The sequence below is a fragment of the Capsicum annuum genome, chromosome 4, assembly GCF_002878395.1.
Source record: "Capsicum annuum cultivar UCD-10X-F1 chromosome 4, UCD10Xv1.1, whole genome shotgun sequence".
Taxonomy (NCBI): Eukaryota; Viridiplantae; Streptophyta; class Magnoliopsida; order Solanales; family Solanaceae; genus Capsicum; species Capsicum annuum.
In genome coordinates, this window is record NC_061114.1 from 58262536 (window position 1) to 58280017 (window position 17482).

At 32.3% G+C, this 17482-nt stretch overlaps 1 protein-coding gene and 1 long non-coding RNA gene across 3 annotated transcripts in view; both read left to right on the forward strand.

The window, feature by feature from the left end:
- LOC124898152 overlaps window positions 1-5105 on the forward strand; it is a 33440-nt gene extending 28335 nt beyond the window's left edge. Inside the window, exon 2 of the long non-coding RNA XR_007054942.1 lies at window positions 3687-5105. This is a non-coding gene — a long non-coding RNA (uncharacterized LOC124898152). The remainder of the gene's footprint in view (window positions 1-3686) is intronic.
- A 5954-nt stretch (window positions 5106-11059) lies between these two features.
- LOC107868113 (transcription factor bHLH62) lies at window positions 11060-16948 on the forward strand. 2 transcript variants are annotated; one of them, XM_016714708.2, is made up of 7 exons: window positions 11060-11449; window positions 12583-12648; window positions 12731-12799; window positions 12899-12970; window positions 13087-13159; window positions 15243-15328; window positions 15439-15789. In XM_016714708.2, exons 3-7 carry the CDS (start codon window positions 12749-12751, stop codon window positions 15463-15465), a joined length of 309 nt encoding a protein of 102 aa, XP_016570194.1. In that variant the 5' UTR covers window positions 11060-11449; window positions 12583-12648; window positions 12731-12748; the 3' UTR covers window positions 15466-15789. The 2 variants fall into 2 exon arrangements, with proteins under 2 accessions (XP_016570194.1, XP_016570193.1); XM_016714707.2 differs by lacking the exon at window positions 15439-15789 and adding an exon at window positions 15820-16948 and having other exon boundaries at window positions 11068-11449.
- The last annotated feature ends 534 nt before the right edge of the window (window positions 16949-17482 follow it).

Genomic DNA, 17482 nt, shown 5'->3' on the forward strand with positions numbered 1-17482 from the left:
GAATACAAAAATACTAAGTCAAAATAAAAGAATATGGAAATGATAAGGCCTTCTAATGGATGGAGGCTCACCACTTCACCGCTACGCAACAAATGTGTTAATCTACCTAATGCTACACAGGGGTAAAAAAGTATCTGCAGACCCTACATTATGAATAATGTAGCATCCTAAGAAAGTTAATGGGTTGAGCACTAGCATGTAAATCATGGGAAATGATAACATAATGTCTTGTCCAAAAATCAATCAAAACCACTATGCATATATTTATATACAGATATATAAGATGATAGGATAGGGAACAAGGTTTAAGCATGAGATTTTTAAATTATTAACCTAGACTGTGTAGCTCTAACCATCCTAAGGGCACCCACGGACTATATGAGTTCAGCTTTCCCTACTGAAAGGGCCCAGTGCGCGTTAGCTGCACGAACCAAAGAAATATGAGGAAAGGTTAAAGCCACCAAAGCTCAAATCATTAATATATATATATATATAATGTGTGAAATATGCACACGGTCAGAACCAAGGGTTACGTACTGGTGTAGAGAACCAAGAGTTGCAGGTACCTATGTGTAATACTAGTTTGCAAACTAAACCAAGCTTCTTAGAGGTGAGTATAGCTGGTGAGGAAAGGGATTTCCAACTTCCATGATCTTAAGCACTGGGAACATAAGAGGTCTTAACCAAGACCTCAAACAGAAAGAGCTGGTACTTTTTCTAAAAAAGAATAAAATAAACTTCTATAGGTGTATTAAGACAAGAGTGAAGGAGGGAAATTCTAGAAAGATCCTAAATAATTTCACTAAGGAATGACATCACTAATGTAATTACTCTCAAGTAAAACTTGGAAGAATTTGGTTATTGTGGAGAAAGAACTTGCAGGTACAGGTCTTAGAAGTACACGAACAATACATACACTATTTTATAGAGAATCCAGTAACACATTTTCAAAGCTTCATCAATGTGATATATGCTAGAAATAAACTAGCACAGTGAGAACAACTATGGCATCAACTGCAGGGAGTAGGAAATTAAGTGAATAGGCCTTGGATTTTAATTAGGGACTTCAATAATGTCCTATCTACTAAGGATAACAACAACAACAACAACAAACCCAGTGTATTCCCACCTAGTGGGGTCTGGGGGGGGTAAGATATACGCAGTCCATACCTCTACCTCTGAAGAAGTAGAAAGGTTGTTTCCGATAGACCCCCGGCTCAAGGCACGAGATACCACACAAACACATAGTAAAGCACAGAAGCAGATTACATAACATAAATACGGCACCCATAAGTAATATAAAACAGAGGAGAGCAGAGGAAAGCACACAGATTCGTAATGAAACATGGAACATGGAACACGGAACACGGAATCATAACAGGAATAAAACCCCCACCAAGTAATTCCCTACACTAGCGACCCAAACTGGCCCTAGTCCTCTGCCGTAATTCGCGTCCTCCAGACCTTCCTATCTAGGGTCATGTCCTCGGTGAGCTGTAACTGTTCCATGTCCCGCCTAATTACCTCACCCCAGTACTTCTTCGGCCTACCCCTACCCCGCCTAAAACCATCCAACGCTAGCCTCTCACACCTACGGACAGGGGCATCCATGCCCCTCCTCTTCACGTGTCCGAACCATCTCAATCGTGCTTCCCGCATCTTGCACTCCACTGAAGTCACACCTACCTTCTCCCAGATAGTCTCATTCCAAACTCTATCCCCTCTAGTTAGCCCACACATCCAACGCAACATCCACATTTCTGCCACCTTCATTTTTTGGATATGGGAGTTCTTAACTGGCCAACAATCTGCTCCATACAACAAGGCCGGACGGACTACCACCCTGTAGAATTTGCCTTTAAGCTTAGGCGGCACCTTCTTATCACACAGCACCCCCGACGCGAGCTTTCACTTCATCCATCCCGCCCCAATACGGTGCGAGACATCCTCGTCAATCTCACTGTTACTCTGGATCACGGACCCAAGATACTTGTCCTATCTACTAAGGATAGAATTGGTAAACCTATTACCCAGGCTGAGATACAGGGATTCCATGATCTAGTTGCCAACCTGCAACTTACCCATTTGAGGATAAAAGGAAGTTTCTTTACCTGGAACAATAAACAGCTTATGGATAGAAGAGTATATAGCAGAATAGACTGGCTCTGGGGAACATGCAGTGGATATAATAGTTTAGCAATGTTGAGGTAGATATACTCACCCCTAGAATCTCTAACCATTCTCCACTTGTGGTACAATGCTACAAGCAGAAAACCATGCATCCCAATCCTTTTAAATTATTCACTTCTGTTATGGAACATGAATAGTTTAATAATCTAGTTAATAGAGAGTGGGAACAACCAAGATGGAAAAAAGCTATGAGTAATATCTGGGAAAAATTTGAAGGGGGTCAAGCAAGAACTGAAAGAAATGAACAAATACATGTTCAATTATAGCCAACAACTCAATCAATCTAGACAGATGATTGAGCAGATGCAGGATCAAATTATTTATAATCCCCTCTGTCAAACCTTATTTGATTAGGAGAAACACTTGACTGCAGAGATCTTCAAATAGAGTTTTATTGAGGAAAAGTATTGAGACAAAAGTCAAGGGTATTCTGGATTGAAAGTGATGATTATAAAACTAAATACTTTCATGCTCAACTGAAAATCAAAGAGTCCAAGAACACAATCACTTCAAAATGCACAAAAGTAGGATTCAAGCTTACAGAACCAACTATTGTGGAACAAAAATTCCTGACATTCTTCACCCAACTTATGGGAAGTAGTAGTGGAACCATGCCTAGCCAAAATACTAAGATTATATAGAAATGCACATGTTTGACTAGAGTACAACAATTAGCTCTAATTCATGAGATAACAAATGAGAAAATAGACCAACCTACTAATGATATGCCTATAGAGAAAGCCCCTGGAATGGATGGTTTCCCCATGGAGTTCTTCAAGAGGAATTGGAATATTGTAAAATAGGATCTTTATGCTACTATATGGGAGTTCTTTGCTACTAGTGTCATGAACTACTTGGAACTGCATAGCCATAAGCCTTGTACCTAAGAATGCTACACCAACTAAGGTCAAGGATTTTAGACCAATAACTTATTGTTCTACATTGTATAAAATTATGGCCAAAATACTGACTAGGAGATTGAAGAAAGTGATTTCTGACCTGGTAGGATGTTCTCAATTACCATTTATTGAGAGTAGAAGTATTATAGACAACATCATGTTTAGTCATGAGTTCTTCAAGGGCTATTCAAGAAAGGGCATATCTCCTAGATGTATACTCATGATGGACCTTAGGACGGCATATGACATACTTGATTGGCATTTTCTACAAGAAATGATGGTAGACTTGGGATTTCCTCATAGATTTGTGAAGTGAATCATGGCTTATATCATCACAGTGTCTTACTCATTAGTGATAAATATGGGGTTGATGAAGCCATTCAAAGGCAAAAGAGGCATAAGAATGGGGGACGCAATATCCCCTTCCTCTTTGTCTTAGCTATAGAGTATCTTCAAAGGGAGATGAATCAATAAGAAATAAACCTAAACTTCAATTTCCATCCAAGATGAAGAAAATTCAAAGTGATACACATGTGTTTTGATGATGACTTGCTTATGTTTTATAGTGTTAACATTGAGTCTATTGTATTATTGCAGCAAACCTTCCACAAATTATCTGCTGCTTCTGGACTACAAGAAAATTTGGAGAAAATTCCATTTTATATAATAGGGGTATCTCTGATAGTGAAGGCAGAGATATTATAAAGCTTGGCTATGTAGAAGGCACACTCCCATTCAGATACTTGTGTGTACCCTTGTTTACTAGGAAGCTTAACATCAGCCAATGCTTACCACTGGTGGAAAAGATAACTACAAGAATTACTGGTTGGTCTGTACGGATGCGGTCATATGCTGGCAGAGCACATCTTATTAAGGTTGTACTCTTTGGTATGAAAACTTACTGGGCATAAATATTTATCCTTCTAAAGAAGGTTATGAATATGACTGAGACTGTATGAAGATCTTTTCTTTAGATAGGATATAAATAGGTATAAAAAAGACTCTACATCTTGGGAGAAGGTGTGCTACCCAAGAGCTGCTGAAGGATTGAATATTATTAACATAAAGTTGTGGAATAAGGAAGAAATCATAAAACAACTTTGGATATTTCTCTCAAGAAGGACACATTGTGGATAAAATGGATACACTGCTACTACATCAAGAATAAAGATTTATCAGCTATGGAACTACCTAAAATAATAGCTTGGGTAGTCAAGAAGATATTAGGGTGTCGAGATACTATCATGAAAGAAAGTTCACTCCATGGAGACCTCAGTCACATATTAGCTATGTGTCAAAGAGGTGACAAATATCAGATAAGAAAGATGCATTACAGCCTCTTACCACAACTGTCAAAAGTCTCATGAAAGAACATTATATTCCAGCCACAGGTGAACCCAAGACACTATTTAAACATCTGGCTAGCAGTCCAACAATGACTTGCAACTGTGGAGAGATTACATAAAACTGGCATCTGAGTACGAATAGAATGAGTGCTCTGTAATGATGAGATAGAAAGCTTCGCACCTATACTTTGATTGTGTACACACCAAGAGATTGTGGAGAAAGTTATTAACATGGCTAGGATTTACCAAGACTATAGAAAAATGGACAGTAGAGGTGCAATAGATAAACCAACTAGCTAAACAGAAAATTGGGGTTGCATCAATTACATGTCGTGCTTTCGCCATGGTGGTCTATTGCATTTGGCGTGAAAGAAACTCTATTAGATTCCAAAGAGGTCGATTCCTGATGGATGCAGTATGCAGAGAAATTGTGATACATATGCACATACTATGAAGAGGGATTACTAAGTGGCAGCCACAACTACAGAGACTGAACTATTTTCCTTAGTACTGTCTAGGAGTGGAATTGAGACTAAAGTTGAAATTGTATTCTTGTTTTAATTGTTAGTTGTTAGCTCTTTTGATAGTTAGAGAGGCAGGGGTCGGCCTATGCCTGGTTATGTAATGAATACTTTTTTATTAATAAAATTTTTCTGTTAATCCAAAAAAAGAACTGCTAAATTTTTAATCCTATTTTCCACCATTCTCTCTCCCCCCATACATAAACTTTTAAATTTTGTAAAGAACATTAGTGATATAGCAATAATATTTGAATTACATATTGTTTATCAATATTTGCTTAAAGAAAATATCAAACGTCTATTATCAATTTCACCATTTCTACTCAAAACACATAATTGCTTATTTATTTCATCAATATCATCATAAAAAATACTTTTCAACACTTAATTCTTGTCACTTACTCCTTCCTATTGATTTTACTTGTCACGTTTTGTTTCGCACACCTCTTATAAAAATTATTAAATAAAGGATATTTTGACTAAATTATTCTTATTTATTACTCTTCTTAATTCAATAATTCTCTCTTTTTTTACTACAGTAATATATCCCATATTATGACTAAGGTAAAGGTGAAAACAAATAACTAACTATATCATGTTTATTAAAATGACAACTATTTGGGACATCTTTTTTGAGTAAGGACAACAAATGAAATGGTTCAAAGGGAGTAATTCAAATGAGCTCAAAGTATTTCCTTACAATAATTTTGTATTTGTTTTATTAAAAAATAACTTATATGTGCTATTTGGGCAAATATTTGTTATGGAATGGAAGAGACAAGAAAGAAAATTAAAGAGAGACTGAATGATAACTCTTGCAATTGATTCTTTTATTAATTCAAATAAAATGTCATATCTCTATTTATAAGCAACTAAATAAAATAAATACGGAGAATATGATATTTTACTTATAGGTATTAGACTAAATATTCTGCAATTAATAAACCCTTGAATCTAAAGGAAATAAATAATGTAAGATATTCTTAGACTAAAAAAAGAAAAAGAAAAATATTCTACCATTAATGAAAATCATAGAATAGAAGGACATTCCCCCTCAAACTCAAGTTGGTATATCCAACTTGTGTTTGAACACTTAGTTAAAAAAAAGGGCAGCCCGGTGCACTAAAGCTACCGGTATGCGCAGTGTTCGGTGAAGCGTCCCACCATAAGGGTGTATCGTACGCAGCCTTACCTTGCATTTCTTCTAGAGGTTGTTTCCAAGGCTTGAATCCGTGACCTCCTAGTCACATGGTAGCAGCTTTACCTTTTACTCCAAGGCTCCCCTTCAGTTTGAACACTTAGTTATTCTTGAAAAAACACAATTTTTCTTGATTTTGTTGCAACGGTCTAAAAAAGTTGATCTTCCTCACATTCTTCTTCCACAAGTAGTAATTTTGAATTATCTTGAGTGTCTTTTAACTTGCATACTTTTGTAACATGACTCTTTTGTTTGCAACTTCCACATAATGCATCAGATCTCCACTAGAATTTTTTTCTAAGTGTGTTTTCTTTTTGCAATATTTGCAAGGAGGATAATTAAATTTTCTTTTTTGGTGGTTTACATAAACAATGCTTCAACAATTTTTTCTTTCCTGTAACCTCTTCTTTGCTCTTATGCTTGAAGAGCACTTATCAATTCAGTAAGAGATGACAGAGAGATTTTTAGAATTTTTCAAAGCGGAGATTTTGTACTCAAATCTCTTAGGAATAGTCACCAAAAAATTTTCAACTATCCTATTATCTTTAAAATCTTCGCCAAGCAACCTGATTCTATTGACAGTCAAAGAAATTCAACCTGATTCTATTGACAGTCAAAGAAATTATGTCAGAATACTTAGTGATTATCTCACCTTCTTGCATCCTAAGATATTTAAAATATCTTTTGAAATTCAGAATTTGATTTTGTCTACCTCGTTCACTTCCTTGGTACTCCTTTTCAAGCTTCTTTTATTGTTTCACATGCAATGATTTTAGAGAAAATTGAATCAGCAACTGAATTTTGAATCACAATTTTTGCTTTATATTTTTTGGATTTATCAAACATTATCTATTTCTTCATTTCTTTTTTTTTTTATAATTCATTTGTCTCAACATTTAATTTTCTTTTATTTTTGTTTTTATTATTTCTCATTTATTCTTCTTTCTCAAACTTTAGTTTTATTTTTTCTGCTCATTTTTGTTTTTCTCAATCTTTAATTTCTCTTTTCTAACCTTTATTTTTTTCTTCTCTTTTTTTTTCTCATTTTTTTTTCTTTTCTCTATTTTTTTATTTTCTTTCTTCTTTTTTTTAAACTTCTATAGTATTTTGCTAATAAATAGAAAGTTGAATAATCCGCAAAGAGATCATCTTTTCTTTAACATCAAGGTAAATTTAAGGACATGACTTGTTGTTTGAAATTCCTTTGGGATAAGTCTTGCCTTAAAGGCAAGAATTATAGTACATCTCATAAATTAAGTCCTAATGTGGTAGTGTCAATACTTGTCCATTGGACATAACTTTTTTTCTAGAAGGTTCTTGGGCTAGTCTTGTCTTAGAGACAAGACTAATACAACATCTCATAAATGAAAACATAATGTGGTAGTGTCAACTTTTACCCATGGGACATAACCTGTGAGCTAAGCCTTGCCTTTAAGATAAGAGTTATAGAACATCTCATAAATCAATACACAGTGTGGTAGTGTCAACTCTTGCTCATGGGGTGTAATTTGCTGTCTGAAAGTCCTTAGACTAAGTCCTGCCTCTAATACAAGAGTAATAGAATCTCTCATAAATCAATACATAATGTGGAAATGTCAACTCTTACCTATGGGGCATAACTTGTTGTTTGAAAGTCCTTGATTATAAAACATCTCATAAATCAAGACAGAATGTGTTAGTGTCAGTCCTTGCCCATGGGACGTAGCTTATTGCTTAAAAGTTCATGGGCTAAGTTTTACCTCTAAGGTAAGAGTCGTAAAACCTCTCATAAATTAAAACACACTATGGTAGTGTCAATTCTTACCCATGGAGCGTAACTTGTTGTTTGAAAGTCCTTGGATTAAGTCTTACCTCTAAGAAAAGACTTATAGAGCATCTCATAAATTAAAACACAATATGATAGTGTCAACTCTTACCCATGGTGCACAACTTGTTGCTTGAAATCCCTTCGACTAAGTCTTACCTCTAAGTAAAAGATTTTAGAGCATCTCATAAATTAATACACAATGTGGTAGTGTCAACTTTTTTCTATAGGCTAACTTGTTGTTTGATAGTCCTTGGGCTAAGTCTTGCCTCTAAGGCAAGAGTTATAATCATTTCATAAGTAAAAATTACAATGTGGTAGTGTTAACTTCTGTTCAATGTACGTAACTTGTTGTTTGTAAGTCTTTGAAATAAGTTGTGCCTCTAAAGCAAGAGTTGTAGAACATCTCATAAATTAATACATAATGTAGTAGTGTTAACTCTTACCCGTGGGACATAACTTGTTATTTAAAAATCTTTGGGCTGAGTCTTGCCTCTAAGGCAAGAATTATAGAACATTTCATAAATCAAAATACTATGTAATAGTGTCAATTTTTGCCCATAAAACGTAACTTGTTGTTTGAAAGTCCTAAGTCTTACCTCTAAGAAAAAAATTATAAAACATATCATAAATCAAAATACAATGTGGTAGTGTCAATTGTTGCTAATAGAGCATAACTTGTCGTTTGAAAGGCATTGAAGAAAAGAAAAAGAAAAAAATATAAATTGAAGAAAAAGAAAGAAATCAAGAAATATATTAAAAAGGGAAAAATAAAAATTAAAGAAAAAGAAAAAAGGAAAACAAAAATAAATAAAATATGAAAGTTGAGAGGAGAAAATAAAAAACTAAAAGTTAAAAAAAAAAGATAAAACAAAACTAAAGGCCGAGAAAAATTTTAAAAGAAAAAATCTATAAAAATAAAAGAAAAATTAAAAAGAGAAAAAAAAATAAAATGTATAACTTGACAGGAGAAAGGGAAAAAATAAAGATTGACAAAAACTAAAAAAAAAAAAAGAGAAAAGAAAGAAAAGATAAAATAAAAAAGGAAAAAAGACAGAAGTTGAGAGGAGAAAAGAAAAAAAGGGAGGGTTGAGAAAAATTAAAAAAAATAAAAAATAAAAGTAAAAGTAAGAGAAAAAAATTAGAAGTTTAAAGTTAAATAAGTATAGAGTTGTTTAGAAATATTTGAGCTACAGAGGAACAAATAGGTATTTGTCCTATACAAAAAAAAAAAAAGACTAGTTTTGTAGGACATTGCTAATGGAGACAAAAAAAGACAAAGTCACCATTATGAGGATCATTTATGTAGTTTACCATTTAACTTGTGCCCCTTTTTGATTTTTTTCTTTTTCTTTGTAAGTTTGTTGCTTTGGAAAAAACTTCAGATGTACGCAATTGAAGTTCAAAATTTACGTCTCACTTTAGATAGTTTTGCTGGAAGTTTGGTGTGGCTTGCTAAGGCCGATGTCGAACATTTTTATCGAAGTTATGGACTTGATCATGCCAAATTTCAGATATTTGACTATGGTTCAACTTGCTCTGTTAAGGTTAACTTTAGATTTTCTTTTAGTGTAGTGCATTCAAATTTTCGATCACGTGTATCTAATATTCATGTATGCCCTTTTGATTGAAGTGCATCTAAAAGTTTAATTAAAACTTCAATCACATGTGTCCAATTTTCAAAAAAAAAAAAAATCTTCTTTGAATTTCAACAATCCAACACACTAATCTACTCTATATAAACTCAAATTTAAATTTAACCAAACCGTAATCATCAGTTTGTCAAAACGGTAACAAATATAACAAATGCATTTAACGCTCTTTTAGTTTTTTTTTTATTTGTTTGTTGTAGGACTAAGGGTGTGTTTGGTATGATGGAAAATGTTTTCTGAAAAATATTTTCTTGTTTGGTTGTAGTAAAATATTGGAAAAATATTTTTCAAAATAATTCATTTTCCTCTATTTGAGGGAAAATGACTTCCCCCATGGGCCAAGAAAGTCATTTTTTAGAAAATGACAAATGTGACTTATGCCCCCACCCCACCCCTCTTCCCTACCCTAACAACACTCATATTCACATTACTCAAAAAATTTACATTACTCAAAAAAAATTTTCACTGTGTTTTACTTTAATTTTTCACTACTTGAAATAAAAAATAGTGAAGTCTGAATTTTTTCTTTTCCAATGTTCGTTGAATGTACTGTTATTTTCATATGCATAGAGGAAGACTTACCTATGTTACTTTTGCTAATTGCATATTTCATGTTGTCATCGATGTAGCTTGTTTCACAAGGTTGAATAAACTTGTCGTTCCATTGTATTTCTATTGATTGTAGTATCTTGAGATTGTCCTGACAAAATATTGAAAAGTGTCTCCTATATTTGCTAATTAGTAGTTTCTTAAATTTTAGTGAATTGTAATATTTTAGCATTCGATATTGATATTATTTGCTATGCTTAAATTAGTTCCTACAAAATATTGAGTTGCTAGAGGTAGTGATATACTAGTTAATAGTTAGTAGCCTTTTCTAAAAAATATTTTTTCACTCACCAACTATACACTAGAAATTCTTTTCTACTCACCAATCAAACATCATAAAATATTTTTCACTCACCAACCAAACATGAGAAAATCAATAGAAAATTAACTTATTTTCCAGGAAAATATTTTTCATGAAAAATATTTTCCATCATACCAAACACACCCTAAAGTGCACGAAAAAATTGGAAACAATTCCAGTCGTGTGTGTCTGGATTTTTTTCCCCAATTAATAAATAAATTTTGTTTTTCAAATTCTTACAATTCAACACCCAAATCTATTTTAAGTAAGCTCAAACTTTAAACATAATTTTTATATATTATAAAGAACAAATTTAAATCATCAATTTATCAAAACAAAACAATCTAACAAATTCATTTTGAAATAATGGTAATTTGACATTGTTTTCATGAACTATTTGATATAAATTCATTTTTTATGTTTTAATTTTTTCAAAAATGTATATTTCAATTGAAACAACAGGAAGATAGAAGTGTAGAAGAATAAAGTAATTTTACCTAAAATTATTTACTATTGACTATTTGTAAAATAAATTTTAAAAATAAAAAATGTTTAACAAAGACAGCCAAATAAGATACCCCGTAAAAGTTTTACCTAAAATTGGCTTTCAAATGACGCATGGAGCTAACATTCCTAATAATGTTTTGGCTTTGGTTTATAATGAACTAAATTTGTGTATGTTTTTATTAATTATAAGTGAAGGTTTTGAAGTACTACGAAGGACATGTTTGTAATTATGCCAAAAGGCATATTTGTAATTTTGTCAAAAATTGCACTAATAATAATATGTATACAACACTCACATATCATGTTGCTTTATTGTTAGTCACGTGGTTGCTCTTTTAGTTCTTGACCATTCCTTTGTTTCACTTTTACATTGTGGAGGAAAAAAAGGGTCTGCCTTCTTTCATCCATCTGCATAGCCTTTGGTGAGTTCTTCAACCTCCTCCGTTTTTGCTTGTTTTTAGTGAATTTTATAACGATTTTTGAATTTTTTTGTGTTTCCTCTATTTTTAGTCATATTTGTGTTTCAATTCGAGTAAAATCTTGGATTTGGTCTTCTTTGATTTTGACTATATTTTTCTCTATGATGCATGTGTTGGCTATATTTTCAGATCACTTATGAAAGTCAATTGACAGTGATAGACACTTGCAAATTTAGTCTCTATTTCTCCATTTTTACCTTTTAGAGCAAAACTAAGAAAATCTAAAAATTTTGGTAATATTTTTAACATTTATCTGCATAATATTAGTAACCAATTTTATTTACATAGTTGCATATGAGATCTTAATTAGACTGAACAATTTATCTCAATTTTCATGCTTTTAGATGATTGAGTTTGTTCTTTCTCGAATATGAAATTAATGAGTTAAATTTTTTGCCACAACTATGACTATACTGAATATATTTTTCTTGAAAATATAATTATTTTTTAAGAGAATTTGTTGACTTAGAAAAAGACACAGTGATGATGATATTTATAATAGTTCCCATATAATTACTATATTATTTTACATCTATCTATATTGCACCCTCTTTCATTCTTGATAAATATAGTGCTCAACATGAACACACGCAAAATGAACAAGTAAAAAACAGATGGTCAGTTGTTTTGATTCCCGCATCACAAAAAACACATTGTTGTTCATCGATGATCCCCCATTTCAACAACATGTCTTTAGTGTGTAACTTCTTTAGAGCTACAAGTCTAAATATAAAAATTCATTTAGGTGACCCCTGATTGTTACATATGATTCTACTCTATTTGACTTTCTGATATGTACCCCTCATTGCCACATATACTTTGTTGATAGAGAACTCTTGCATAGGAATGAGGTCAGCTTGATAGTAGGTAGCTATTAGAATTGATTGTAAGACCCTTTAATACTTAATTTTGAATTGTGCGACCACCTTATCTAAAAGTTATCTAAAAGTTTCAACTGATGGAGAGCGACAAAGATCACATTTTTATTTACTTAATCATATTTTCAATGGCTTGAAGGGCAAATTTTCTCTGTCAATATTACTTAAGTGATTGTGTATTGTTCGCCATTTGATTAGGTTCGTCGAGAGAAGATCAGTCAAAGAATGAAGCTTTTGAAAAATCTTGTACCATGATGTAACAAGGTTTGTCCCCAATTACTTCAGTAATTTCTTGTTTCTCTTTTTCTTTAATCTCTTTATGATAAGGTTTACGTTTAATCTCTAGGTTACTGAAAAAACACTAATGCTCGATGAAATTACAAGCTATGTCCAGGCACTTCAACACCAAATTGAGGTAATTCAAGGTTTTGTCGAAGCATATTGTGAAAATAGTGCATGAAAAGTAATGTGGTTCTTCGGCTATACAATTGATATTTGTTGCTACATTTTGTAGTTTTTATCCATGAAGTTGGCATTAGTAAACCCAAGAATGGACTTTCACATAGACAGTCTCCTTTACAAAGAAGTACGTGTTTGACATATATATATGTGTATGTATAAATCAATAAATCTCTTCTTTATATCAATCCATTATACATTCTAGTGGATATTCATAGGGTTAATTTTTCCTTTATTTTTCAGATATCTCAACCAAATGTCTCCTTGCACCAACATGTATTACCATTGGATGGACATGGCAAAAATCTTACTCAAGGTAAATAAATCATTTAATCACTTGTCGATTATATGAATCCTAACTAACTATGTTTCTTTATTTAAACTCATCTCTGTTCAATGTTATATAAAAATAAAAAGTAGTAGGAAGTTCAATACTTCAACTGGCATTTTCTACGATTTTTTGTGTAGGAAAATATTTTCTAAAAAAAGATTCATACATGTTACTGCATATTTTTTATTTCTACTTAAAGATTGTAGCTTTTCTTGCATAAAGTTGTTATCTGCTTGAATTTGTGATTCTATAATTGTCCTCTTATCTTGTCATCTCTAATTGTCGAAAGAAAACAGGCTCACTAATATTTAGTTTGGAAAACAATGTGAAAATATCTTTTGATAAAAATAATTGTCGTGATGCTTGATTTCCCTCAAAAGTAGTTGAACAATGTGAAAATGGTTCTTTTTTGTGGACAGGTATCGAACAATCGATAAAAAGGGTGTATTGACAATGTAACAATTGATTCCTATCATATCCGATCTTTACCACCACCTATCAATAGGAAGAAATTTAATTTACTGAAAAAAGTGAATGTATTTTATGATTTTGCCTGGTGGAGTGGTATCATCACTAGAGAGGTTGTTGATAATAGGTATATTATCTTTTTTAAGCATACAAACAAGGAGAGGGAGTTAGGTGACTCTGATTTGAGACCTCATATGGATTGAAAAGATGAGCATTGATTTACTACCTCTCGCATATGGACCGTCTGAATTCCTTTGATTTTCAGGTCTTATTACTTTTATGAAATCAGACTACTATTTTGTTCTTTTTTTTTCTGGTGTTCATTTAACGGTAATGATTTTTCTTATCATATAAAATAATAACAATGGTGGAAGTGGTTCTATTGCTGGCCTTTTATAATCCATCTGATGTTGTAAGTTATAAATAACAAAGCACCAGTTTTAGTTTGAATTTTTTTCCCTTTCCAAAGTAACAAACCACCTCGATGTAGGTGAGATACGTCCATTTAAGTTAAAATATGAAGTCAGTCCATGCATCTGTATTTGATGGATGTCACTCTGAGGAGATATTCTTTTATTCCTAAGTCATGAAAAGTTAATCCTATTTTTTGTTGTTACATTGGGATTTGGCATCGTGTCTACTAAGCTATTCCCATTATTAGTATGTGAACATCAGAGTTGCATTGATTGAATTTGGTTCGTTATCTTTTGACTGATATTAGATGCTAAATTTTTCAAAGGAAAAGTTTGTGTGTATATTTTAATGTCATATAGCTAATCTCATGCTGTGTTTTGGATTCATCAGTAACTTTTGTCATGTCATATGATTGAGTATCTTTGATGATGAATTATCTAATTAGGAAATATTTTTCTAATTTTTCCTTCCTTTCTACAAATACGCTTTTTAGATTCTTTCTTAATTTAAGGATAGTTGAATCACATGCAAGAGATGCCCATTTTAAATGAGGAAAACAAACATGTCAATATATGGACACTTTTCTTCTTATATTTCTATTTTTAAAATATCTGCAATAGGCACGATGTTCTTTTTACTTCATCTTATTTTTCCCTATCTTTTTGGCAAGTAAGCTTGTTTGCCTCCTCCCGCTTCATGTATCTTGGAGATTATGACTCTTCGCTTTTGCTTTCCTCTTTTTAAAATTTGTCTGAATTGCCTTTTTCCTGAGTTCATACCATGATGTTAATATGTGGTTTTCTATATTTATTTATTGTCTTTAAATGGTTTTGGACTAAAATTACAAAGCTTTCTATTTGTAGATTTCACTGATAATTGATTAAGTCAACATGCTAGATCATGCAGGACTTTATTTATATGGTTGACTCTTGATGACTTCATATTCTATGGCATATTAACATTAAGCAATCTAATATGCATGTATGTCAGCTCATGTAAGTCTTATCTATCTTATGCTATTCTATTTTGTAGTTCCAAGTGGAATACGTATTTTGTCTTTGAAGCAAGAAGGTTATTTATGACTTCTTGTTGATATGCTTCCTCTCTTATTTGTTTGGAGATTTTCTACTGCGTTAGTGATAAAAGTTCAGAACAAAAAAATAATTTAAATTTTTTTGACTTGCAGGAGAATACCTGACCCTAACTAGAGATAAGATGAGTGGAGAAGAAATGATTTCCTATGAGCTTGCTACACATTACTCACATAGTGCGGTAATTCGAATACTTGTGCTTAATTTATTTTGCACCTAGGTACCAACGCCTACTTGTGTTACTTGAGAATAGTTCTAAAACTTTTTATCTGCCCTCTCCACTTATTTCAGAAACTTCGGTTGATTGAGGAATATTGAAAATTGTTCATCCAGATCTGGCCAGTGTACTTACACACACATAGTTGACGGATACTACTAATATACTTCAGTTATAGCCTTTATTTCTAATTTTGCAAAATATACTTTCTCAATTTCATTTCATCTCTATATGGTGTTATATTTATGAGTTTTATGTGGTTTCTTCTATTTCTCTTAATCTATCGTATTTTTTCTTGGTAATGTGAATTTGTTGGGTACTTGTTAGTTTTTTGGCTATTTTTAACAGTTTCATGATGGATTTTGTTCTTACATGTCTGTAATTGTGTCTTTTAAGTTTGAAAATAAACACATATGCATCTCTAACTTCATTGTTTTTTATGTCTTTACTGGCAGTTTTTCAATGAATTCCAAGCTGAGTTATTGCTGCAAAATTTGAGAGTGTAATTGTAGCATAGCAAGTTCAACAATGTAACTTTAAAACTTCATTTTGCAAATAAATGTACATATAACAACCGTAAAATTACTTTTGCCACAATGTTAGATCTCATTAAAATTGAATCAAGAAAGATCTACAATCATATTTAAAAAATGCTCATGCAGTACATAGGCACAAACTATCTAGTATGTTGTTATTTTTGCAAATTTATGGGCACAAGGCCCTTTTATTAAAAAACTGACTATTTACAAGACTGGACTAAAAAGTGGCCCTGTCCAAGCAATAAAAAAAGTAAGACATCAATCGATGAGATATGCTATTAAAAAGGATAAACTAGTTATTCAATTAGGTGAGAGTCCTTCAAGTCTTAAAAATAGAATAAAAGAAACAAATCTTTTCATTTTTTTTTTAAAACATTTTCGCTCCAACAACTAAAAAAATTATCTCAACAACTATCAAAGTTGTTCGATAATTATCAAAGTTGTTCGATAACTTTGTAAAGTTATTCGACAACTATGCAAAATTATTGAATACTTTTGATAGTTATTGAGACAACTAATGCAGTTGTCGCACAACTATCTTAATTGTCAGTGGCGGACCCAAGATTTTAGGGTTGTGGGTGCTAATTTTTTTTTTTAACATAATTTGCTAACGATGACATAATATAAATATATAACTATTTAAATGCAACATTAAAATAAAAGTACAATTAATATTACCATTGTCAAAAAAAGGCTTTCAGTCACAAGTTTCATACAATCATAACTGTGCTCGACGACTTTTCATATTTTGAAAACGATGAATAAAGCATCATTACTTATAGTTGCAAATATCTTACGCTCTACATAGAAAACTAAACAACCATTTAAAAATTCATCACCCATGTTGTTGCGGAGTTCATTTTTGATGTAGTTCATGAAAGTGAAAGCTCGTTCCACGGAAGCAGTAGCAACAGGAAGAATAAGAGTCAACTTGATGAGCAAATAAATAAGAGGTCAGGTCTGATGCAATTCTGATTCAACCAATACTTTAGCAAGATCAGTAATTCCCTTTGATCTTGGGTGTATTTATCCTCCTAAGCCCCATAACTTATCCATGTTTTAGCTAAGTTTAGGGAACAAAGTGCCTAGTTTCTTATGTTTTTACTCTAATTCTATGAAATTGAGCTAACCTATGTGATTAGTATGATTTCAGGTATTAATGAGGTAGATGAAGACATAATGGGACTATGGAATGCGGATGGCATATGACATAAGAGAGAGTAGCAGTCTGGACCAAATGTGGCGCCTAGAAACTATGTTCAAGACTAGTTTGTCATTTATAATTAGTTCAAGGACTTAGAAGGCAATTATGAGAGAAAAGATTATTAAAAGGCTTAATGCTGAATTTTTATGCATTATTCAATTATTCTGTATTATTCTGAACAAGGAGAGTGGCGGCTTAGCCTGGAGAGAGAGAAAAATATTTTCTCTATTGTTTACACGATTCACACACCAAGATCTTCTTCTAGTTTTTGGTATGATAAATATATTTATGATGCTTTTCGTTTCATTCATGAGTAGCGAAGTTTATTAGTTAGGGTTATGGAAATCTTGTAGCATACAATCTATTACTTTGGAT

Bases quoted from the DNA above. Each gene is read 5' to 3' on its own strand.
- LOC107868113 (XM_016714707.2), top strand. From the start codon at position 12,749: ATGCTCGATGAAATTACAAGCTATGTCCAGGCACTTCAACACCAAATT. The intron at 12,800-12,898 runs GTAATTCAAGGT...TACATTTTGTAG, and splicing joins CACTTCAACACCAAATTGAG to TTTTTATCCATGAAGTTGGC. The intron at 12,971-13,086 runs GTACGTGTTTGA...TTTATTTTTCAG, and splicing joins ACAGTCTCCTTTACAAAGAA to ATATCTCAACCAAATGTCTC.